Here is a 26,755-nt window from a genome sequence, read left to right as displayed (position 1 = left end):
CTACTGTTTCTCAGATTGGAGTGACATTAGTTATGATAACCTGTCCAAAGTCCAATATTCCCTGCTTTTGCTTATGTTGGATTAGAAATAATCAATTTGATTCCTCCAAAGTCCAACACTTTCCCTACTGTTGCTTACATTGGAATTTGAATTGTAAATCTTACTTCTTTAATGTCCAACACTTTCCTTACTATTGTTTGCTTTGATTTGCTAATGTGTACTTTTTCCCAACTATTTATAAAATAATTAATTTGTATTTTTTTATTTATATTTTACCTTTGTGATTTTGTATTCATTTTATTTTTAATTAAATTGGATCCATGTTTTTCTTATGTTAATGTTGGTAAGTTTATTATTAATTTGAATGTAATTTATTTAAAGTTACTTACACATTTCTTATTTTTAAAGTATATATTTAATATACATATGTTAAAAAAATCTATTTGCTTTTTGATGTTTGAAACTTTAATATTGTAAATACAAAATATAATATATATATATATATATATATATATATATATATATATATATATATATATATATATATATATATATATATATATATATATATTCACTAAAAAAAACATAGGTTTCACATCAGTTATAGTTAGCTGGAGTGATGTAATATGTGATGTCATCAGCAGTGCATTACACATGCAAGTTATATTGAGTCCAACTAACTATAACGTGGAATTTCAATGGTTTTATGTCAGTAAAATTTCCAGCTAACTATAACTGATGTGAAACCTATGTTTTTTTTAGTGAATTTAATAGGTTTTTTAAATACTAATTCCTAACTATAACTGGTGTGAAACCTATGGTTTTTTCAGTGAATTTCATAGGTTTTTTAAATGCTAATTCAGAACTATAACTGGTCTGAAACCTATGTTTTTTTTCAGTGAATTTCATAGGCATTTTTAATGCTAATTCCTAACTATAAGTCTCACTTTATAGGTAAGACTGTTAGCGCTCTAGTTGTTTAGAACACTCTGGTACATTCTGTCATTGGGCTACAGTTGGGGTATATTTGGGCTATGTATTTTTTTTGTCTCTGGTTGCCATCTTTGGGCTACATTGGGCTACATTGGGCTACATTTGGGCTACATTTTGGCTCTAACATATATATAGCCCAATGTAGCACAATACATATTTTTTCAAAGTTAATTTTCGTAAAAACCACTTAGGAATAGGGCTACCAGTCCCTACAATTTTTCCCATTTTTTATTTATTTTTTTTTCTTTTTTTTTTGGAGCGCTCCCGGTGCGCGCCCCGGTGAGCGCCCCGGAAAGCGTAATTATATGAAGCGCCCCGGTGCGCGCCCCGGGGAGCGTCCCGTAAGCGCCAATATCGCGAACGAAAACATGATCGTGACGTATCGCGTAGCCGCGTCCGCGTGATACGCACAGCGTAAGCGCACCCGGAAGTACTCGAACTAATACGATCGCGCAACGTAAACATCCGACGCGCTGACACGACGCGACCCGGGGCGCGCCCCGGGGCGCGTAGCGTAAGCGCGTCAGGTCATGTGACCTGAAAATAACACTTTTCATTGGTTCATAACAGTTTTGGTTTCATAATGATGATGCCCCTAGTCTTGTGACCTGAAAATAACACTTCTCATTGGTTCAGGACAGTTTTTTTTTCCAAATGATGAAAGACCCCACCTTTTTTCCTTTGTCCTTTGACTGAGGAAGACCTGTTTGTACCTCTCTGTACCTTTTTGATCTTTATAATGGCTTCAGTAGCAGCAGCAGCTGGTGTATCTGCCCCACCACCACAACAACCAAGAGGACCAGCTCAAGATTACATTGGTGGTCAACAAGAGGAGGAGGAGGAAGAGGAAGAGGAGGATAGTGGAAGATGGCTGTCTGAACAAAATACCCCATACAAGCCTAAGTCCCACATTGTATGGGAGTTTTTTTCACTCCCAGAGGGCAAGAAAAAAGTGAATGCGGCCAAGGTAACTTGCCTAATCTGTAAGGAAGAACTCTCAAGGGGCAACCCAAACAAAAAATATTCCTTTGGTAACTATACCATGATTCGACATATGACCCGTAAGCACCCTAACAACTATTCTCGTGCAGAGCTCAGGGAACTGGCCAGTAACCTCCCCCAGTCTTCAAGGACCACCTCCCAAAGAAACGAACCCACTTCATCGGGACCAGAAACATCAGAGATGATGCCTTGTATTCAGCCACGATTTGCTGATTTTAAAATCACTTGTTCTGCATGTGGCAAGCTTATCGCCTATGGTGAAAAGAGCGTAAAGCTCATCGTCCTTGGAGGTGACAATCACAAGTGCCCCAAAAATAAGTAATTTTTTGGGTTTTTTGTTTTTTTGCTCCAGTTGAGCCAGTTTCAATTCCCTTTTTTTTGTTTCTCCCCCTAAAAAAATACAAAAAAATATAAAACTGTTTTGAAAAGCCAAAAAAAGTACAAAATGTTCAAAAAACACAAACAAAATATAGAACAACAAAAAGAAGAAAAAAAAAGTTCTTTTTAGAACTACCTCCAATTTCTAAAAAAAGGCTTCATTTTTAAAAAACTCAGTCATTCTTTTTTCCTCATAGTACGCTCCCCGGTGCGCGTACCGGACGCTTCCCCCGCGCAAAACGAAAAAAAAATATATATATTTTAAATGCCCCGCGGGGCCCTTTTATAGCCCCCACATCAAACCTAGGGGGTCAGAGGGGGTCTATCCCTGACGCCTTATGGTCATTTCCCCCTTTGTTTTAGCCACCTCTTGTGTCTCGATTTTACCGAGACACAAGATGGCGGCCGCTCCGGACTGTTTCGAATGTTTACAGACACCCAAGAGCCAATCAGATTTCCGTGCGCACCTCTCGTGTCGCGCCCAGGGCGCTCCCCGGAGCGCATACCGGGGCGCGCTTACAGATATATATATTTTTTTGAACCTTAATTACTCAAAATCCACTGGAGCACATATCTTGAGACATAGCAAAGGCACATCGGGCTACCAGTCCCTACAATTTTGCCAAATTTGGTTGAAATCCATTCAGCCGCTCGGGCTAAAAGTGAAATCGACCGCCCTATGGAAATTAACATGGGGAAAACGCGTTTTGGGACCCCCCTTTTATATCGGCCCCCGCTTGACGAATCCCCCCCAAACTTTCAGGGAAGGACCGAAACGCCGCGAGGCCATTTTGAGGAAATTTTCAGTCAGATTCGTCAACCGGCGCCAAAGTTATTCCAAATAGAATTTTGAGATTTAACATTGAAAAAAATCCTAACTGTAACTACTTACTGGAGACCGCCAGTAGGTAATATATATATATATATATATATATATATATATATATATATATATATATATATATATATATATATATATATATATATATATATATATATACATATATATATATATACATATATATATATATACACATATATATATACACATATATATATACACATATATATATATATATATATATATATATATACACATATATATATATATGTATATATATATATATATATATACATCCAACTTGTCGCCAGCAGCCGTCGGCAAGCAAACAGGTACACGGACTTCGATTAATCACCCAAGCCAGTCTTCTCTTTTCAAAAAGATTTATTTCATTTTAGTGGTGGTGGTGCTAGTCATCAGACGCGTTTCGGACTGGCGTCCTTGCTCACTGATGAGGGGGAATTGGAGAAGCCATGTTTTAAAGGGGGACGGATACATTTCAAAATCACGCCTTTTCCAACAGGTAGTCAACATAAACAAAGGACTTTGAAATTCGAGTCTCTTGCATTTTGTATTTTTACGGTCGCTATGTTGGTCTAGTGTGCGGCGGTCATAATGTAAACATCTATACATGTCAATTCCTGAAGTATGACTCATTATATATCACAATGTATGTTAAATGCCAATTTCATTGTATATTTATACAGTTATTTTAAAAAGGCAAATAAGCATGATCAAACGTACAACATTATGATTATATAAAACTCAGTTCAGATATCGCAAAGGGTGCACTTGTGTATCCGTTCAAATACAGAGTTATTCATAAGTGCTCTGATATGTATTTTATAATATACTAAATTATTTGCATAAAGTTTTATAGCGTACATTATTTACATAGCTTACTGTGAATTCATTCGTACACATTATGAAATACTCAAAACATTATCATGTGAAGGTTGGGTCATGTTTGTTAATATCTGTACAAATACAAGATATATCGGTCATTCGTATGGACATCATAAGGTATATGTCTCCTGTATTCCTTACTAAACTACCTATCTACTGTACCTGCAGGTACTGGTTTAGTCGGAATTCATAATGGTTTGTATGTGCAACATAGGTGTGTATATAACTCCTCAACAACTTGATGTAGGGCTACTGTATATACATGGCGCAAACTCATTACCAGGGAAAGTGTCCCATTAAAGACCCAATCTTATGTAAACCCAGAAAATGGAATTGGCTTTGACATATATATATATATTACCACACTTCCTTCCTTGGTCAGAAAAGAATTCGGGCGCACTCCATTTGGGTTCCACAATATGGTTTATTTAGATCTCTTAATCATCTGCTTTTCATGCTTAAGAGATCTAAATAAACCATATTGTGGAACCCAAATGGAGTGCGCCCGAATTCTTTTCTGACCAAGGAAGGAAGTGTGGTAATATTTAACGGCGTGGTTCTGCCGTGGGGTACGCCCGCAAGGAGCGCTCAGTGGTCGGGGAACTGTGAACCGGCGTGCGGAGATATATATATATATAGGTGTGTATATATATATATATATATATATATATATATATATAGGTATCAGATGATGAGACTTATCCTGTATGTGTGAACATCCTCGGCTGCTGTGGTAATGTTCCCACATCCACCTTATGCAGTAATTGAAGAAGATGTTGGCACTGATGTTAAGCTTATTCACATCATGTTGCTTTCCGCTTACCAGCACACATTTCTAGATTTGTCTTGGCACTATTTCCTGTTCATATGGGAATAAGAGGAAAATGACCATGGAAGTTGGGTGAGCAGGGCGACTTGTGGTACCCTGTAACATTTAGGGTTCATTAGGGAAACAATATTGCCTTGTCCATACAGATAAATGGTGCTTAGAGAATATGCAGGTGCAGCACCCCATTTCATTCTAAGCGAGGATGTTGTAGCGCTCATTTTCTTATAGGTTTCTTTTGCTTCTAAACATGTGTAAAAAAGTTGCACATGTAGGTCATAAAACAATACCATCCTTCCACGTTGATTACTCAAATTTAGATTTTAAGTGACCATACAGTAAATGAGTATATGCATACCATTTTAGTGTACAATGATGCTGAATGGAAACCTTGGGGTACAAAATGCTTTTGTATTGGGACGCTTTGTATCTTTGTCTGCCTAAGAAAAGTTTGAACTAAAATCAAAATGTTTTTTATAAGGAATATGCTTTAAGACAAAATGTACTCTGTGGCAAAGCTATTTGTCAAAAGTATTCAAACACTCATATGCTCACAGCAAGAAAGAAAGGCACTTTTTTTTAAGCTTAATGTACACCATGTTGGCATGAAAAATAAGATTACACCAAAAAATAAGGAAGCATATTGAAACCCATCAAAAAAGAAGATGTGTTTTTTTACCTTTTGTAAAACATGTAATGATCAGAAACATGCTTCACGGTTACATGGAGAAGGTACCAAGATTTTCCAGCTATCATTGAAAATGCCCTACACCCAAAGGTAGTTGTTTTGATCTTGAAAACCAATGACAAGGTTTTTGAGGTGGAGTAGGGGCTTACTTTGGATATATGTCTTGATATGGATCGTGGAAGTTGAAGCCCCCTCCTGTAGGGCCTTATGAACCAAGCAGAGTGTCTCAAATGATATACTCTGGTTTACCAGAAATCAGTGTAGTTTATGCCTAGCCTCTGTAATATGATCAAACGTATGCATAGCACAGGCTAACCACACATCGGTCTTCTGAATAATTTGAAAACGGACTGGACAAGTCCTTTTTGAGGTTTTCAGGTAATCGGTCCTGGCCAAAACCTTCAAAGAAAGGAGCGCAAACAATTGAAACTAGTTTTAGGAAACCCCTCACCCACCTACCTAGTAGGCGGCATGCTTCTTCATCGGGGCCCAGCTGGATCACCTAGTGCAATCCAGCTGTGCTTCAAGGCCTGTGTTACAGCGGAGCAGGATGTTTGTGTTAGAAAAGTGAAGTGCTATGTAAAGTGCATTTATGTGTTAAAAATGCCTCTAGGAATAATCCTTATAAAAGTTTTAATAAAAGGGTCCTAGGACATAGGTAAAAACATTGTCGGGAACTGTATGAGGATTTTGAATGTACCTCTGTGTCCCTTCAGAGATTTAGGTCTACTAGTTTCAGCCTTTAAATTAGTTCTGGAGGCTTTTGTCAGGACCAAAATAAAGTGTGTGACCAAAAAAGGAAAGAGTGGTCACAGTGGTGAAAATATCAGCACACACCCTAAAGTGTGCTGTGAGTGTGGTGGATTTAGTTACTTACAAATCCTCTGTATGGAGTACCTGTAAAGGAAAGAATTAGTAAATGCAGGTGCACACACTTTATTTTGGTCCTGATGAAAGCCTCCAGAACTCATTTAAAGGCTGAAACTAGTAGACCTAAATCTCTGAAGGGACACAGAGGTACATTCAAAAACCTCATGCAGATCCCGATGATGTTTTTACCTATGTCCTAGGTAGGTGGGTGAGGGGTTTCCTAAAACTATTTTCAGTTGTTTGCGCTCCTTTCTTCGAAGGTTTTGACCAGGACCCATGACCTGAAAACCTTATAAAGGACTTGTCCATTTTGTTTATTCGTGTGCTACTTAGGGAAGAGGACAAGTTATCTTTTTCCTTACTCTCTAGTTGTTTCTATATAATTTGAAAACGGTCCAGTAGCTGAGCATGTAACTACATGAAACAGGCATTAGAATAATCAATCAAGTTGATAAGAATAGTCTGATTCCACTGAATTAATCTGTGCCTTGAGTGATCATGTCTAGCCTAAATCCTAAACTGTTCACCACTGAGGCCTAAATTGACACCGTTTAGCTATCCAAGAAGATCTAAAGCCACATGTCAAAATCTCAGTCTTCTCACAGTTCAGTTTTACCTTATTTTTGGCTCATCCATACCTGTTGCCAGTGATGAAGGGATTACGTTGATTTTGACTTTAATCCACAGGGTGATTAAAGCTGAAAATAGCAGGATGTCATCTGCAAATGCCACACACTCCAGGCCAAATGATTGAATCAGGGTAATGAGACGACGTAAATAAATATTGTTCAAAATATGGGACAGAACTAAACCCTGTTGAACACCATGAGTGATCAGACGCTTCTTCAGTCTAAAGGTTCCAAGTGCTAGGGTCTGACCACTACATTCAAGAAAAGAGACAAGCCAATGGAGGGCAGGACCTTCCAGACAATAGCTTTTAAATGATCAAGCAGGATGGAATGTTCTATTGCATCAAATGCAGCTAGCAGAACTAATAACAGTACACCAAATGGGAGTCCCCTGACAACACTGAGGGTCTCATTACAATTCTGGTCAGACTAGCGTCTGACAGGCATCATCGCGGAATTAGGACAGACCGGCAAGTAGTCGGGGATCCCACCTGCCAAATTATGCTGCGACTGCCGTGTAGGCGGTCAGAATCAAAACTTTCCCCATTGCAGCCTGTACTGCATCCCGAAAAGGGGCCAAGCACATTCCACAATGGAAAAACAGATGTTTTCAAACATCCATTCCCCTTGTGCCCGACACCATGTGGTGCCTGGCGCACCAGGCATTGATATTTGGGGTTCACCGCCGGTCCCTTCCGGGGCACATAGCAGAGGCTTACAGGGGAAGGGGACCACATAGGGGCTCCAAAAAGTCCCATTCTGGCTGCCTTTTCATGGCGGTCAGAGCGCCATGAAAAGGCAGGCGGAATGGGTTATCGGTGTCTCAGCAGGCACTGCCATATTGCAGGGTATCACGTTCCGACCAACGGTCAAGGGCTCCTTGAGCCCATCGAAAGAGTTGGTCGGGCCCTCTGACATAATGCAGCGGTCAGACAGCAGCACCAGATGTCGGACGGACTGCTACCGACAGGCCATAGGTGGTGGTCTGTCCAACAACATAATCGGGCCTGAGTTTTAAATCATTCAGCCTAAATATGTCAATACATAAGTAGGAAGGAATTAAACTTGTTTTCTTCTTCAATGGACTGTATCACACTGCTAATTCTGATCTAACTGTAACTGTATTTAAACGTAAATAGCTTCATGAAGCGAAGTGGACGTTTGTGGGTCGATTGCACCTTTTGTAAAAGGGTACAAGAGTGTGGTGCGTTTCCTAATTTGTTATTTGGACAACAAAGAGTCTAGCTATTATATTGCAATTAAATAAGTTAATTATTAACTTTGGAAGAAACACTTAAATTTGGGATAACCTGTACGGTTTGCAAGTCTTCCAAATCCTTCAACTTTGACGTGGTATTACACAAATGAGGACAGACTGTAAAAAATAATAGGCCTTGATTGTACATAGAAGCTAGGTGGAAAGGGACAATACTAATATGAGACAAAATTGTGCCTAATTAGATATCATCAAGAAATTCCTTCAATTCAGTGAACTAACATGTAGCAACGTTGCAAACCTCATAATGTTGTCTCAAAACTAATCTTATGCACACATTAATTATTTAGTGTCTTTCACAGAGGTTTTTGTTATGTCAAAGACGGTAGCTACATGTCTGGACAGGTATAATATACAACAAATTTATAGTTTAACAATTTTGATTCGTGTGCATGAAATTGCATTGTGTTCTGGAACCTATCAACTCAAACCCTTGAATTTACCTAAATATAATTAAGCTAGAAGTGCAACTTGATATATTGTGCCGTATTGTCATGGGGTGTTATCATGGCTTCTGTAAGTGTCTTGGCTGATCTTCCGTATCAGTCTTTGCAAATATCAACAAGCGTATGAGGCATGAAAGGGCTTTGTACTTTTTACTAAACTCAGAACATGGTAGTGCCATAACTGCAAAACCACTGGCAATGTGGATTTCAGATAAGAAATGATAGGTTCCAAATCCTTCCGTAGAGTCACGAATGAACTGAACATGAGGTGATTTTAAAGGGTCCTCATTTGTGGAAACCAGAAAGAACCTGTCACCTTTGGGTCACAAGAAGGGGAAGGAGCCAACACTGAAGAGGGTCGATTTAAGGGTTTTATTGAGTTTTTAACACAAAAGTTGAAGTTCAATAATTAGGCAGTGTGAGGTCCAGGGTCCGTCCTTGACATTCCTTAACTTCAGGTAGGGTGGCGGAGGTCCGGGTAGCCCAAAGCATGTAAAGAAACAAGAAACAACGAGGCTATTAGGTACTGGCCACGCTTTCTCAGAGGACAGGGGAAGGGAGTGAGGGGGACAGTCAGAACCACCACCAGCAAAACGCGTCTACCCGTGTACAGTGTTCGAGAAGTACAGTGACAGAGAACTCCGTATACTGTGAAGGCAGTACTGACACAACTCCCCTCCCGTAGCTCTACTCAGTCCCGCCCTTTTTACCCCGGAATAGCGAACCCAAACGAGCACGCACCTGGGTAAGCCACGCGTCCTCCTTTGCGTGGCTGGGCGATACGCGGTGTAGGTGGCCTCCTGGCGTCTCCTTGGTCGGTCTCTCCCTCACGTCCGATGCAGTCCTGGCGTCTTCTTCACTCTCGACGTCAGCTCCCGAGTAGGACTCCGCCGCCTGGATCCCGTCTTCCTTTCCGGTCGTCTGGTCCTCGTCCTTGGTACTCCGGCTCACGTTCTTCTGCTCCTCGCGTTGAACCGCTGCATCCCATGAGTCGACCAGCCGAGACGCGGCGTCTTCCGGGTCCTCGCTGATAAGTCCGAATCTCGCTCCGGATTGGTTCCCGAAGTCAGCTGGTCCAGAGGCAAGCACGTCCTCATGATCAGGACGATTACTCTTAAAGGGCCAGCAGTCCTCCTGTGGATAAGACGAAGAATCCATTAGCCGATCCGGGGCCAAGCAGGGGACCGGGCACTGAACCCCGTGACAGAACCATAATAGGTGTATATCTCTAAATAATTGCAGTGAGCAATCTCTTTTCTCATGTGTTTCTTGTTTGGGACATCACATAAAATATTTCGGGAGGTGATGACCATTAAAATCTGAAGTTAGGCTGCTTAAAATAGGACCACGGGAACAGTGTCCAGGTCTAAGTAAAGTGGTTCTTGTTCTGCTTCTGAGTCAATGCACACATCTGTGTACTGATTGCAAAATATCATATAAATGCATAAGTCTTGAATAAAGAACCACTCTCATCAAAACCAATAAACTTCATAATTAATCTCTAAGGTTCCTAGGTAGAGAGCAAACCTTTTAAGTTCCAGTTAACACTGCTACTCAGCAGATCTATCTGACAGGTAGGGGAGCCTTCTAAGCATCAGTTCTGCTTATATATAGTATACCCCCAGGTGCCAGATATCAGAGAACTGCATGTCTGCGTATAATACAGCATGCAACACCATGTCCAGTGCAAGAGATTATTTTTCTTCTTTTGGAAACATGGTGGTTCCTATTAGATATATGGTTTTTATCTAAAGAGTTCATTTGTATTTGCTTCCATTGAAAGCATATTCCCCACAAACTCCTTTTAAAGCTTCTTATCCATGAGATGCAGAATTATCACAAATTTGACCAAACTAAATTTAAATTCATATTACCAGTCCTAACAACAAGGTAATTGCTGTTAGACTGTTTTAAATTTCGCCAGACAGGCAGTAGTGGCTTATTGGAGGAAATACAACTGTGGGTTGTGGTCTTACAAAACTCTCCGAAGTAGCTGAGTCATACTAAGCTTTTACACGAGCATTGGCAACTCCCAACAATTCCAGCCTATAAATAAAAGTGCCTCTTCAGTCTCTGATGAGTTTAGGTACTCTGTAAGTCATTGTGTATTCAGTCTGTCACTTACCCTTGCCTCTATTTATCCAGTTATTAACTCATTCCTGCATTAACCCACTTGCATAACCACAATAAAGGACGCACACACAAACTCAACATAAAATGCAAGATAAATTAAAAGAATAGAAGTAAAAAATATGCTGCCCCCTAAACATGGCCAGCATGTCCTTGCAATAACAAGTAAGATTAAGAGTAGCAGCGGGTGCATCATTATTGTAAAATTCTAGCATGGCTACCAAATTTAAAACCATTGTGTTGCCCTTCTTAGAATGGTGGTATGTAAACTGTACCAAGCATATTATACTAGGTGGAACTTTACAATGCAGGTAAGTACTACACAGTTCCCTTTTTGGCCTGTTTCCAGCATGTTGCTTTGTGACACAGTCAAGTATTTTTATGACATATTTTTAATACCACTTAAAAAAGTTGGTTACGGGTTGGGTTTTTAGGGTTCAGGAGCTGTAGGAGGATGGCTTAGTATATGGGGCACACTTAAGTGATGCACCTTTCTCTATTCTAGACAACGCCTATGGTGATTTTAGTGGTGTTTGATAACCTTTGAAAGCTCTCAAAGTGGTATCTGTGGATTGCAGCTTTCAGGCTTATCTTGAAGGAGTGTATAGCAGCTTGTTTCACCAAGTTTAATCAGTAGCGTAGGTTAGATGAAAAGAAACCATGCACTATTTATAAAATAGATCTTATTTATTACGCACACTATCACTAACACATTGGTATATCTCCTAGCTGGAGATATTAACACAATACACAAGAATACTTTGGAAACAATCAGGTAAGTAGCACAAAACCCAGTGGTCTCCAGGGGGAGACTAAACCATATACTAATAAAGTGGAATGCGAACTGCAAAGGAGAATGGAATTTGGACCAGAAGACCCAGAGGAGCCTGGCACACAAGGAACCAACCAAGGCAAGTACCAGGAACTTCAAGGAGGCTGTGTAGTGAGTGGAAACACAGCTGCGTGTCCAGTAGAATACAATGGATTAGTCGTGCTTGCAGTTTTAAAGCAGAAGGACCCTTACCTGAGGACCCTTAAGAAACCCTTTTGAAGACAGAAGGTTGGTGAGCTCCCCCACCTGTGGATTTCCTAGGAACCAGGTTACCTACACCAGGGAAGCCGAGTGAATATGGGTGAAGTGACATCAGAACCTGTCGTAGACAGCAGTTGAAGACTTTCAAGAAGATACCTCTGGAGAAGACTGCTAAGGATTCTGGGGGAATCCAAGGGTGGATTCTGGAAGTGAAGTACCTGCAAGAAGAGGGGACAGGGTATATGCCACTCGGGTGACCGGGAGGCATGAAGAGACAACGGTGACCTTGTTGCTGCAGCTGTGAGGGCCAGTCAAAGCTGAAGAAGACTAGGAGCTATTCACAAGCTGTCCGATGTCGGTGTCTTTCTGGAGCACCAACAAGCCACAACTGGTATAACAAAAAGGAGCAAACTTTGGGACCAGTAAGGTCCCTGGGGCTTACCAAGTACTGGAGAGTCAGAGCGGGCCCCAAGAAAGCAGGGGAGCCCACTGAAGCAAGAGAAGACCCTCTAGAGAACCCACGGACCAAAGGCACCGTAGTTGCAAGAGGACCTCAGATAGCTCCCCAAATATGTAGACCCACAGTACAGAAGATGCAGTGAGGACACTGTTCTTCGGAAGGTGAGGCCACGGAGAATTGAGCTTCTTGTAGCCCGAATATTTCTGGAGTAAGGAGCCAACAAGCCTTGGAAATGGAAAGTTGGCGTGGTGCAAAGGGATTGGTCCTAGCAGTTCCGGTGAGTAATACTGGCCTCAAAATTGCAGAGAGAACAGATCACGCCTCGAGGGAATGCAGGACTTCTAACTTTGTTGCTGTGCCTCGGGAAGTCTGGAGCAGTAGACCGGTCAGCTTTGTTGAGGTGCCTGCCGATGCACGGAAGTGACACCTTCTCTCCAAGGGAGGTATTCTCTGGTGTCCTTGATGCCCACAGGTCTGATGATAAACCTAGATGAAGCACAGACACAGATGACCAAAAAGACTTGAAGAACAGCAAGACCAGGAGCAGCAGTAATCTTCTGTGATGCAGTGTTGGTTCTAGTCGAAGTCCAATGAAGTCCAAGTGTCCAGACGATGGAAGAGCAACATAGTTTCAGGGTTGAGTCTTGTCCCACGACATATCTGAGCACCCACTCAAAAGGGAGCCCTTAAGTATCCTAAGGAGAGCATTGGAACAACCCAGAGGTTCCTCCCAGAGGGGGTGCTGGACAGAGGGGTGGATACTCCCATGTCCTTTATCCAGTTTCATGCCAGAGCGGGAACCAAGGTTTCCTGATCTGATTCAAACAGGAGAATGCAAGGAGGGCACCAAATGTGCCCTTAAAAGCAGTCACCACAGCCAAATACACAAAGTCCTGTCTGGGAGGTGGTCACACGTCCCTGTGACAGGAAACCTATTGTTCTACCTTCCCCTGCTGCAGCTTGGCTCAGCAGCAGGAGGGCAGAAACATGTCTGTGGTTGGCAGCAGCACTAGCTTGCTGGCAGATCCTGAAAGGCTGTTACCAGGAGTACAGGGGGGTCCCTATAAGGGCCCCCAGTACATGGGGTTATACCTCCAACATCAGAATCTGTGTTGGGGGATGACCAAACATGCTAGGGTTCAGTTCAGCCACTATGAAGTTAGACATCTCGTAATGACTGATGTCCACTATATGTGTTAAAATGGCTGACCACACTTACAATGCTTGGAGATTCGACTCTGGGGTTTGTAGGGGTGTCCTGCTCATGCAGGGGCACCCGCACACTGGTAATAAAGCACCCTGCCCTCAGGACTTGGGAGCCTGCCATAGGGGTGACTTGTAGGTTTTAAATGCATGACCTCAGATAAAAGGAAACGTATATCTGTCATGAGCGGTGCAAGCACCATCTCACACAGGCTGCAATGGCAATAGAAGGCCTGTAGCCACAGGGTTAAGCGAACTCCTATGGGTGGCACAATACAGGCTGCAGCCCATTGGGGTCACCTGGTGTGCCTCTGTCCCCTAGCACCGTATACTAGGGACGTGTCCCTGTGAGGTGTCCACTCCTGGGCACCCCCATGGTGCAGACCAGGCATCCCTCGCGTTGTGGGGGCTGTTGTGGAGACTAAGCAAGCTATTGCCCAGAGTTGCAGCGTGGGACCCATGATCAGAATAGGCACTGAGGCGAGAATATCCAGTCAGGGGAATTAATGAGCCAGAGACCCGCCGAGGCAGGAATCGAACCCCGGTCCCTGGCCAGAGCTCTGCATCGAGGTCTGCCTGCTCTAACCATTGAGCCACACTTCTCCACATTGAACCACACTTCTCCACATGGCAATAAAGCACTTTCATAGAATTTTCACACTGGTGGTCCGTAACTGTGTTTGTGTTACCAGACGAAGAGGTAACCCAGGATTCCTTGGTTTTTTATACATACATATATATACTAGCAGCCCGCCCCAGCGTTGCCTGGGGTAGAAGGGGGCTGGGGGCTGCATTTCAGGTTTGCGTGCTCTCCCGCCCAGGCCCCCGCCCGCCACGACATTGTCTGTGTCCCGGACAATGTTGTGGCGGGCGGGGGCTGCGGCGGGAGAGCACGCAAACCTGAAATGCTGGCTTCCCCTACCCCCGCCTGCCCTGACATTCCCCAGCAGCCCGTGCCCCGCCCCAACCCTGGCTGCCCCGGATTCTTACCTTGCCTCTGCTGCTCACACCGCCGGTCCATATTTCTCCGCTCACACCGCCGGTCCATATTTCTCCGCTCCGCCGCTCTGCCACTCACCACCTGTCCGTCGCCGCTCCTCCCCGTGCCATATCCGCCTCTCCGCTCCGCCGCTGGCCTCACTTCACCGCTCCTCCCCTGCGCGCCATGTCCGCCGCTCCTGGGACGCTGCTCCTCCCCTGCTCCTGACGTGACAACGCACAGTCGCGGCCGGCGCTACTTTGGGGGAACTACTTTTTGTAAAAATGTTACTTTTTATATAACGTTTATTTTTAAAAATTTTAAAGCCTATGACCATTTACACACCCTGCCGATTTCAACGGTGTATCGGGTGTGTAGATTGGCGCTGTGGTTCCAGAGTTTACCTTGCCTAAAGGTGCAAGTTCTCTCTTTATAATAGTAGTATAGATAAAGTGATATTGAACAGATCATTGAGGACACTGGTTTAAGATTCTTGGCTAGGGGTTATTCCATGGAGGTTGTTAAAGAGGCAAAAATTAAAATTTGAGAAAAACCACGATCTATCCTATTGGAAACATCAGAGAGGGTGGACAATGAGGAAACAACTCGTATGATCATGGACTTCAATTCAGAAAACCGAAGTCTGAAGAAGATCATAAAGAAACACTGGAAGATCTTAATGTTGGATGATTCATTGAAAAAAACACTACCACCTACTCCCCAAATAACATACAGAAAAACAGCCTCATTGGGAGATATCCTCATGCAAAGTCATTTAACCACCCATAATCCTAACAGTAAGAAAGGCAATAAACTATGGCTAACAACACCTGGCTTTTGGAAATGCTCGAAATGCAAAGCCTGCGAGCATGGTCACAACACTCTTTCATATCAATTACAAAATGGAAAAAAGGAAAACATCTCTGATCATATAACATGTGAATCCAAATTTGTGATATATGTTCTGCAATGCCCCTGTCAAAAACTATATGTTGGCAGTACAATAAACAAACTAAAATTGCGTATACTACAACATTTAAGGGCAATTAAAAACCAGGATCTATCTTATCCAATGGCCAAACACTTCTTGGAAAAACATTCAAGCAACAACAATGAACTTAAATTCTTTGGAGCTAAATTGATAAAACCAAACGAGAGGGGTGGTGACAGAACCTTGGATTTGAGAAGAGCTGAATCGAGGTTCGTTATGGCGTTGGGTACTGAGAGTCCCTTTGGACATAACTTGGATGCTGAGTTACATGTACATTTATAGAATATGAACTTATTTGGATATCATGTCAAGAAAATGTCTCACCATCATACATATTTCTCTGGGAAGAGAAAATAATGATAGATAATCTGTTAATACTCTTATGATTGATTTATCTATTTTAAGGAAAAAAGGAAAAAATAAGGGGAATTCAAGTCAAAAAATTGTGTTGGATGAAGGAAGTGCATTACTTGAGTTCTTGTCTTAGTGTTATCAAGTTTGTCACTCACTGAGTTCACTTTTTGAAAAACTACTTCAGTATTATTGATAAACAGTGAAAATGCATACTTTTATATAAATATAGGAAGGATATGTTTTTCCAAGAAAAGAAATTGCAGAATGGTCTAAAAAATAATTCTTGCGCTTTTTGCAAAAAAAAGTATTTATTTGCGTCTTTGCACACAAATGTTATTGCATGAAAATGTTTACATAAGACAATTTGCACAATGCACAAGGCACTTTATTATTGCAATTATGCCATTTAGGAATCACTTGATAGGTCAAAACGAACTCCTTTGGCCTCTTTTCTTGTTCATTCTAAACCTCTCCTTTCTTTAGAAATTATTCCTTAGATGCCCAGTTTTATATTTTGATAACACTAGACAAGATATAGGATATCGTAATTTCCTTTTCCATCTTTCCTATGCATATGCTTCCCCTTCCCTCTCCCCCTTATCTTTGCCCTCTCCTCCTATTTCATTAACATCTTGAATTTTAAGAGATGAAATTTTATGAAATGTCAGATAATATAATTTCTAGAATGAATTTCCGTATATACCATTTACATTGATTGTGAGAAATGTTTGAAAGTAAATTGTATCTTTGCCTCTCTAGATATAAGGTACTTTACCACTATGTTTCTCTGCGTAGACAAAAACAACAAAAAATCAAAACAGAAACAAAAATTTAAATACTTGAACATAAAAATGTACCACTTTAAATGGACTATTTGGACTGCGGGACTCTATGGTCCAGTCGAAGGCAACCGCCGAAACGCGTCGACCGTCCTCTTGTTTGCACAGATGGTGTTGAAAATAAATAATTCTTAAACTTAAAGGTGTTTTTTGGTTCCTGTTCGTGCTGTGGTGTATCGGGACCGCCAGGCTGTAAAAACTGGGAAAGCCTGGCTAGTCCGTTCTTGGTTTAAGGAATATATATATATATATATATATATATATATATACATATATATATATATCCCAAACAAAACCGCTTCTGCTGCAACGCTGTGACCCATAGGAAAGTGGCGTACTCTCCGGTGAACCACGCCGGTAAACATTAATTCCAAAGCAATTACGATATCTGTACGCTCTCAGGAACCACACAACAATCCAAAAGTGCTATTTCTTCGGTTCTTCGGTTTATTCACACAACGCGTTTCGGCGACTTGCCTTGATCACGTGTGGTTCCACATTTTATACTCTCACCCTTTAGCTTTCAGGGTGATGCATTCTGGGCCATGAAGTTTCATCAACATAACATTATTTGTTATTGTTCATTTCAGTATGTTTTAGCTGGTATAGATTGGTGCACAAATGTAAATAATGACAGGGCCTCTAATAGTGAATAGCATATGAGTGGGTAATAGGTGGGGTAAAGGGCACTCAGCCCGAGTAATTAATGCGATATCATTCAGTGAATACTCAAAAAACTATTTTGCTTAACCATGGCATTCATGGGATATCTTCACGGTTTTTCACCAAACACGTAATAAATCTCCTACTAAAGGATCATACGTGTTAAAGAGTATCACTTTAGATAAGCATCTCCACAATAATCCCAGCTAAAACATACTGAAATGAACAATAACAAATAATGTTATGTTGATGAAACTTCATGGCCCATAATGCATCACCCTGAAAGCTAAAGGGTGAGAGTATAAAATGTGGAAATTAAAAAAGGACTAATGTAGAACACTGCCGTGACCAAGTATGTTTGTTCGAAACGCTTAGGAGTTTTGCGTTAGACCTGTGAAAATAAACGAAATATCTGCTGCCAAGAAGTGTGCCTCGTGATTTCTTGTTTCTACATCAAACGGAGACACGCTCCCGGTCTCAAACGCAGGCACCGACAGACTGAGTTCCCTCTGCGACGGCAACAGTTGAGAGGAAATATATATATATATATGGAAGATTTGTGATGTGAGAGAATAAAGCTTCCCATAATATTTACTTGCTGCATGGTGGCTCCTTATTCTGCGGTACGAAGCACGCTGGTTGCAGAGTATACAAAGATATATATATACACACGCATACATACATACATACATTCATACATCATTTGTATGTGTGGGGTGATATATATATATATATATATATATATATATATATATATATATATATATATATATATATATATATATATATATATATTACCTACTGGCGGTCCCCAGTAGGTATATATAGTTAGGATTTTTTCTCTATTGGATTTTTGAAAATTCTATGTCTAATAACTTTGGCGTTTGTGGACGGAATTGGCTGAAATTTTCAGGAAAATGGCACATTTTGTTTCTGAGCAGCTCCTGAAAATTTGGGGGGTGTTCGTCAAGGGGGGGCCGAGAAAAAAGGGGGGTCCCAAAACGCGTTTTTCCCATGTTAATTTCCATAGGGCGGTTGGCCTCACTTTTAGCTCGAATGGCTGAATGGATTTGCACGAAACTTGGCAAAATTGTAGGGACTGTTAGCCCGATGTGCCTTTGCTAGGTCTCAATATATGTGCTCCAGTGGATTTTGATAAATTAACGTTAAAAAAATATATATATCTGTAACAGCGTCCCGGGTAGCGCTCCGGTTCGCGTACTTTTCGCGTAACGGAACTTTGCGAAGCGAAGCTGATTGGCTCTTCGGTGTCTGTCAACATTCTAAACAGTCCGCAGCGGCCGCCATCTTGTCTCTCGGTAGGATCGAGAGACAAGAGGAGGCCAAAACGAAGGGGGAAATGACCATAAGGGGGCATAGTAGATCCTCCCTGACCCCCTAGGTTTGATGTGGAGGCTTTAAAAGGGCCCCGCGGGGCAAAAAAAAGAAAAATCGTTTTTTTTGTTTGTGTTATCAATAGTGTTGTCCGTATTCCCAGTCAGTACCCTTCCCCGCCCGCCATGTGCACAAAGACCGCATACATCCCCCATAACGTCAAGGCTAAGTAACTAGAACGTCATAAGGAGTTGCAAGTCGCTCCCATACTGGCGCCATTTTGGTCGAGGTCAGGCAGGTCCAGAGTATAGTTCAATGTCTCCAATAAGTAGCGGCAGGACCAGAATCCCTTTCGGCAGTTCTGGCTTCGTCATTACGAGCACTAGAAAACAAGACATTCTGGGCAGTATCACCCTTGACGCAACCCTTTATTGTACAAGATGGTGTCTTTCAAAAGCCAGGGGTATAGGAGTATGTAACAAGCGAGCCATTTAATTGAAAAAACTAAACGTGACAAACAGTTGTAGGATCAGTGAAGGTTGATTTTTTAATTGAAAGTATAACAGGATCAGTTACAATAAAATCCTTCATACGCACACCATGGGCGAGTATCATGGGTAACATTACTTCGAAGCTTTATTAATATGAAAAATCGACATCAATAGGGTTGTCCGTATTCCCAGTCAGTGCCCTTCCCCGCCCGCCATGTGCACAAAGACCGCATACATCCCCCATAACGTCAAGGCTAAGTAACTAGAACGTCATAAGGAGTTGCAAGTCGCTCCCATACTGGCGTCATTTTGGTCGAGGCCAGGCAGGTTCAGAGTATAGTTCAATGTCTCCAGTAAGTAGCGGCAGGACCAGAATCCTTTTCGGCAGTTCTGGCTTCGTCATTACGAGCACTAGAAACCAAGACATTCTGGGCAATACCACCCTTGACGCAGCCTTTTATGCTACAAGATGGTGTCTTCCATTCAGAAAATATTGTTGGCAGCATTTTGAAAGGAAAGATAAACGGCCGTTCTCCTAGTGAGTCTCACATTGTTACATTTATGAAGAATGTTGAAGAGTAGTATTTTGAAAATCTGAAGCCATCGTTCTACAAACTCTCAACCAGCCTTGGATGGAAAAATCCTGAAGAATGTACAAACTGAAAAACAGTTTTTGTTTGCATAGCATCAGCAGCAACACTTGAGTCAGCTTTGTGTGAAGCCGCCATCTTGATCCAATCAATACCGTCCCCTGGCACACATTCAGGGACCAGGCCGCAGGATGTGTCTTCAGGTCAAACGGATTGTGGGACAAGGTCAAGAATGGAAGAGTCACCAAAAGGCAAATAGTTCCGCCGGACCCCGGGAGCCGGCCGCCTATGTCGGGGGCGATCTCAGGCCACACCAGGGCAGCAAGACTTGGGGAGGGGGCAGGAGCCAAGCGCCCCCTCCCAGTCCGCGCCACCACACCGCCTCTCGGGGGCCTCCGTCAAGCGGTTCAGGGAGGCACCGCATCACATTGCTTTCCAATGCAGTCAGGTCCTCAAACAGCCCCCACTTACACTCACCTTTGAAAATCTTACTATTGATGCTTGACTGAGACCAAGGTAGACTAGGTCCAGAATGGAAGAGTCGCTGTATCGCAAGAGTGGATGAAATTTAGCCGGATGGCGGGTGAGACGCTGTAATAGCAAGAGCAGGTGCAACTCCGCTGGCCGAGAGAGACTTGGGGAGGGGGCAGGAGCCAAGCGCCCCCTCCCAGTCCGCGCCACCACACCGCCCCTGGGGGGCCTCCGTCAAGAGGTTCAGTAAGGCACCGCAGGCAGCCGTTCTTCAGATCAGTGGCTCTCACCGGCAAGGCTCCCCTCCTTTAGCAGCGATCGTTGGCGCTGTGGTTGCGGCCGGAGGCTCCTGCTTAGTCAACGCCCCGGCCTCTCCATGTCGTAGGCCGCAAGAGTGGGCGCAACTCTGCTGGCCGAGCGAGAAATACCTTCCCCCTGCACACATTCAGGGACCAGGCCGCATTGCAAGGGCACCGCAGGACGTGTCTTCAGGTCAAACGGATTGTGGGACAAGGTCCAGAATGGAAGAGTCGCTGTATCGCAAGAGTGGGTGAAATTTAGCCTGATGGTGGGTGAGATGCTGTAATAGCAAGAGCAGGCGCAACTCAGCTGGCCGAGAGAGACTTGGGGAGGGGGCAGGAGCTAAGCGCCCCCTCCCAGTCCGAACCAATGAAAAGTGTTATTTTTAGGTCACATGACCTAGCCTTACATCATTAGGAACCCAAAAGTGAAATGAACCAATGAAAAGTTTTATTAACAAGTCACATGACCTGTTATGCTTACGTTACGCGCTCCGCGCCGCGCCCCGCGCCGCGCCCCGGATCGCTTCCGGGTAGCTGCTTTTCGCGCCTCGCGCACCGGAGCACTTCTGGGTGCGCTAACGCGGCGCGTCATATGACAGAAGGGACAGGCAACAAGAACCATCAGTCAAAGAGGGGAGGGCAAGTTCTTCTCTACCGGGTCACGTTGGGGCTCCACCGGAACTGATCGAATTGGTAGTCTATAGTGTTTCTTGATGTTTCAGACTGAAGCTGGCGTCAGCATGAGAGCACCACCATCTCGTGACTCCGTCGTGGCCATTCCGGAAGCAATCATGGCAGTCGCTCCCCGCCATAAGTCTGCGGGAGTCGGGGGCCCCGGTGACTCTTGTAGAATCTTCAAGGCTGAGGGGACGCTTTTGGGAATGGGGCCCATGCCCTAGAAGTCAAGCGTCCGAGTTCCAGGGTTGCCCAGAGCCATCCTTGCAGGCCAGGCCCAAGTCTGTGGAGTCGACCGCCATTTTCTGAGCTCCGTGGCAGCGCCTCTCGCTGTACTGCAAGAGTGGGTGCAATTCATCCGGATGGCGGGTGAGACGCTGTAATAACAAGAGCAGGCGCAATTCAGCTGGCCGAGCGAGGCCCTGTGCCGCAGGAGCGGGCCCAACTCAGGTGGCCGAGTGAAGCGCTGGGGTGTAGCTGATAAACCTCCACCTGGGGAGGTGGGGGAGGCTCGTTCGCGCCGCCTCTCCCTTTCAGTGCACCCCACGCCGTCAAGCGTCCGAGTTCAAGGGTTGCCCAGAGCCATCCTTGCAGGCCAGGCCCAAGTCTGTGGAGCCGACCGCCATTTCCTGAGCTCCGTGGCAGCCGCCTGTCGCTGTACTGCATGAGTGGGTGTAATTCATCCGGATGGCGGGTGAGACGCTGCAATAACAAGAGCAGGCGCAATTCAGCTGGCCGAGCGAGCCCTGTGTCGCAGGAGCGGGCGCAACTCAGGTGGCCGAGTGAAGCCGTGGGGTGTAGCTGATAAACCTCCACCTGGGGAGGTGGGGGAGGCTCGTTCGTGCCGCCTCTCCCTTTCAGTGCACCCCACGCCGTGTCCTGGCGCAGGTATATGTGATGGTTGGACCAGGGCACCGCAGGACGTGTCTTCAGGTCAAACGGATTGTGGGACAAGGTCCAGAATGGAAGAGTCACCAAAAGGCAACAAGTTCCGCCTGACCCCGGGAGCCGACCGCCTATGTCGGGGGCGATCTCAGGCCACACCAGTCACATGGGCAACAAGACTTGGGGAGGGGGCAGGAGTCAAGCGCCCTCTCCGAGTCCGCGCCACCACACCGCCCCTCGGGGGCCTCCGTCAAGCGGCTAGGGGAAGCATCGCAGGCAGTGGTTCTTCAGATCAGTGGCTGTTAGCAGCGATCGTTGGCGCTGTGGTTGCGGCCGGAGGCCCTGCTTAGTCAACGCCCCGGCCTCTCCATCTCGTAGGCCGCAGAGTAGTCGGGGAGAAATCCCAGGAACGGCGGCATGCATTTGGATCGATGTTGCAGCAGGCTGCCATGTAAATAGTTATTTAATAAAACGTTTTACCCTGTTACTTTGGTGGTGTGTTGTATATATTTATAATATTTGCATAGTGTTTCTCGTTGTTTTGGGCGGGGTGGGCGGCGGAGCCGAGCTGTCTTGCAGCCATCATGGCGTCGAGCTCAGTTCCTCTCACTAGTTTCATATTTCTCATGAGGGGTTGTTCCTAATGTTTCTATTTTAGCGAGGTCAAAAAGAGATCCCATTAGTGGCCTACTGATTTTGCTTGATTCCTTTTGTTGTTTCTAACGATTTTTCACTATCTGCAAAGACTAAACAGAGTATTGCGACTCTGTGCTTGTTTGTAAATAGAGAATGAACCAAAGAGAACCAATTCTAAAACAGTAAATGCTTGGATAACAATAAATTAAATGGAGAGGGAAGCAGGCACGACAGATTACAACGGGGGCAAAGGCCTGCGTTACCTACCCTTCACTATCTGCAAAGAGAGAATACTCCTAAAAGAAAAGAGGGGGGGGGCAGCGTTCAAAGCACATCAGCGTGCATAGACACGAAAATGTTTGTACCTACCACGTACTTGACATTTTAAAGCTTTTGATATTTGCTATTAAAAAACCATTGAAATTCACTGAAAAAACCATAGGTTATAGACCATATATAGTTAGGAATTAGCATTTACAAAACCTTGAAAATTCACTGAAAAAACCATGGGTTATAGACCATATATAGTTAGGGATTAGCATTTACAAAACCTTATTTTACTCACACAAAACCATTGAAATTCCATATATAGTTAGTTGCACTAACTATATATCGCGCACCCGCAATCCACTGCTGATGATGTCACATATTACATCATTCATGACATGGTCAGTGACATCACTGATGACATCACTGACAACATCACTGATAATATCATTCATGTGATAATAGAATGAACCTCTTCAGACTCTAATATAACCTTAGATACACTCAGTGTAAACAGACACTCACAGACTGTCACTCATCCATGGAGTTACTCACACACCTAGTCAGTCATGCAAAGAATCAATCACACCTCCATTTCCTCAACTATACAGTTATACACAACTTACTTATTCAAACATATACTAACACATATTTACTCTCTTATACGATCCCTGATACAAGTTCACAATGATCCAAACAGCCACTCACACATTCACTGGCTCTTATGCACGGTTATATATGTCAACTCTCACATGTACTGTGTTTTACATATGTACTTACTTTGACATGTAGCACTGAGATATCCATTTAATCACCAATACACTCATGCACACAGTCAACCGCCCATACAGCTGTTTCCACATGCACTTTTGAACCCATACATCTAGTGAATCAACTGCTCACACATCTATGCACAGAGTCATACACCTCCCAGCCACCCACACACACACTCAGTCTCCCATACAAATACTTGGGCAACCAATCAATAACCCATATAGTTACTCATATAGCTACTGATCAACACATGCAGCAGTTTACAGAACAACAGACATAATGATGCACAAATTAAGACAGTTTAGTCACTAACCCATGCACTCAGTGAGACACATTTAATCACTCACTCATACAGTCAGTCATGCGCCTACTAAATTCTTCATCCAGACACTTATACATCCACTCATTCTTCAATATGTAAGACATATTTTAACTTTACAGAAACATACAGTCATTGGATAATGTCATCAGTGATGTCATTTGAGTTGTCATCAGTGATGTCATCAGTGATGTCACTGACCATGTCATAAATTATGATGTAATATGTGACATCATCAGCAGTGGATTGCGGGTGCGCGATATATAGTTAGTGCAACTAACTATATATGGAATTTCAATGGTTTTGTGTGAGTAAAATAAGGTTTTGTAAATGCTAATTCCTAACTATATATGGTCTATAACCCATGGTTTTTTCAGTGAATATATATATATATATATAACATATATGTATACATACACACACACATAAATGAATGTATTTGTGTGTAAATACACATATATGCATAATATTCAATGGCTTAATATATGTGTGTGTATACACAAAAACAATACATACATGCGCACACCCACCCCATTCACACACATATATTTAAAATATCAGTTGTTGCAGTGCTTAATATGTAGTCAAATACCACACTGTAAGGCAACGTGTTGTAAACATCTGCATGCATTGTAAACAACATGCATTGTAACAACTAATATTCTAGAAAGGTAAAATACCATTTCATGATTGTTACCTGGTTTTAAAGGAGTGATTGAGTTTAGAGGAAGTGTTCTACATTTCTGCCTCTGCTTCTACATTTACCAAAGCGATAAGTGATTGTAGTTACAATCGATTTGAGTATAATTCGACCAATCATGATTCTGTGTACAAGGAAATGGGGTTTACTTTTGTAAAATCATTTGTTAATTGAATTAGAGCACTTTATTCTGTGAGTGCTCTAAATCTTTCTCTATCATACTACCCTGTGAGATCAAACATGTATTGCCCATTTTTGGAATTTAGAAACAAAATAATCATTGGATATTACTATGTGACTGGAACACATCTTGGATATTTCACATTTCTCACTAAGCATTCAGTTACTCCTAAACATGTTCGGTATCAGTTAAAAGCCTATGTGCTTGTAATAAATAATATTTTATTTATTCTTTGTCATATATTGTTGCTTACTAACACACATTGTGCTAGTAACTAACGCAGACACTGATGTCTACTATAGTCCTTTTTTCAACGGATTCATTTTGTTGAAGTCAGTTTATTTTTGAAGAGCGGAATTTAATATCAATCAAGGCACATTATTTTTATTGACCAATTCTCTTTTTCTCTTTTTTATCATCCCACAGTTAGTCACAGGAGTATGGGAAGGCGGATACAACGTGATCTGTCAGGACACTCACAGTGGAGGGGACGCAGATATGAAGGTAACATTTATGCCATCACGATGTCAGCAGATGTGTCCTCCAGACCAGTAGCATTTTTAGAAATGTATCCTTTATTTTCAGAAGCCCAGGGCCCTTCCTCCTACGGAAAGCCTTATAGTTATTGAGGACTCCAAAGGTATAATACTACAGAAAAGATATACAGGATTCGATAGTGATTTTCGACCTTTAGAAAGGTTTCTAGAAAAATTAGGAACACCAATTCGTTTTTGGCCTTGGACCTCTAGTGTTCAATCCATGGTGCCGCCACGGAAAGGCATGCAGATTTTGCTGTCGGGCCCGTTGCGGGCCCCCAGGGTATTGGGGTGGTGGGGGGTGCACATGGGGGGTACCTCTGGTAACCCCCTACATTGTCATGGACAAGGTGGCAGGCACCACGCGGTGCCTGTCACCTTGTGCATGACAATGTACACAGTGCCTTCCCAGCATTGTGGCGGGCGGTGCTGTGAGTGCCGCCCGCCACAATACTGGGAATAGAGCATGCCACCGCCACGGTGGCATCCTAGTTGCAGGTGCGGGACCGCAGCACCACTGGCGGCCGGTCCCAGCACCGCCAGGGTGGCGGGCGGACGAACGTTCGCCCACCATCCTAATCAGCCCCTAAGTGTTTTAGTAATTTGAAGTCATCTCTTTGCTCAAGAAGGTTCACTGATAGAATATCGATGTAACAAAGACCGATGTTCTATATATAGAAAAAAAAGTATTGACTGCAAAAATATCGACTCCAATACCTTAACAAGTAAAAACACAAAAATCAAATAAAAAATATCGTTTTTAATATACATTTTATCTAAATATAACAAATAAACTGTTTACTTGAAAAATAATGTATTAATTATCTTTATTAATTTTTAAACTTTAAAATTATATAAATAAATATATATATATATATATATATATATATATATATATATATATATATATATATATATATATATATATATATATATATATATATGAAAATTTCTAAATAAAATAAACATTCTGAAATAAATTACAAACTTACATTTCCCAGTACAATAAGTGCAACATTAGGGAAAGTGTTAGATAGCGGGACAATTAAATTTACTTTTCCCCCTCCAGCCAGTGCAACAGTAAGG

General features: G+C 42.8%; 1 protein-coding gene across 1 annotated transcript in view; it reads left to right on the top strand.

Moving 5' to 3' along the window:
• Positions 1-26,755, top strand: part of ELOVL5 (ELOVL fatty acid elongase 5) — a 515,314-nt gene that overhangs the window by 185,204 nt on the left and 303,355 nt on the right. Inside the window, exon 4 of the mRNA XM_086926429.1 lies at positions 25,560-25,637. Within this exon, the coding sequence (XP_086782555.1) occupies positions 25,560-25,637 (78 nt within the window). The remainder of the gene's footprint in view (positions 1-25,559; positions 25,638-26,755) is intronic.

The sequence above is a fragment of the Lissotriton vulgaris genome, chromosome 6, assembly GCF_964263255.1.
Source record: "Lissotriton vulgaris chromosome 6, aLisVul1.2, whole genome shotgun sequence".
Classification (NCBI taxonomy): Eukaryota; Metazoa; Chordata; class Amphibia; order Caudata; family Salamandridae; genus Lissotriton; species Lissotriton vulgaris.
This window is presented reverse-complemented; position numbering and strand designations above follow the sequence as displayed.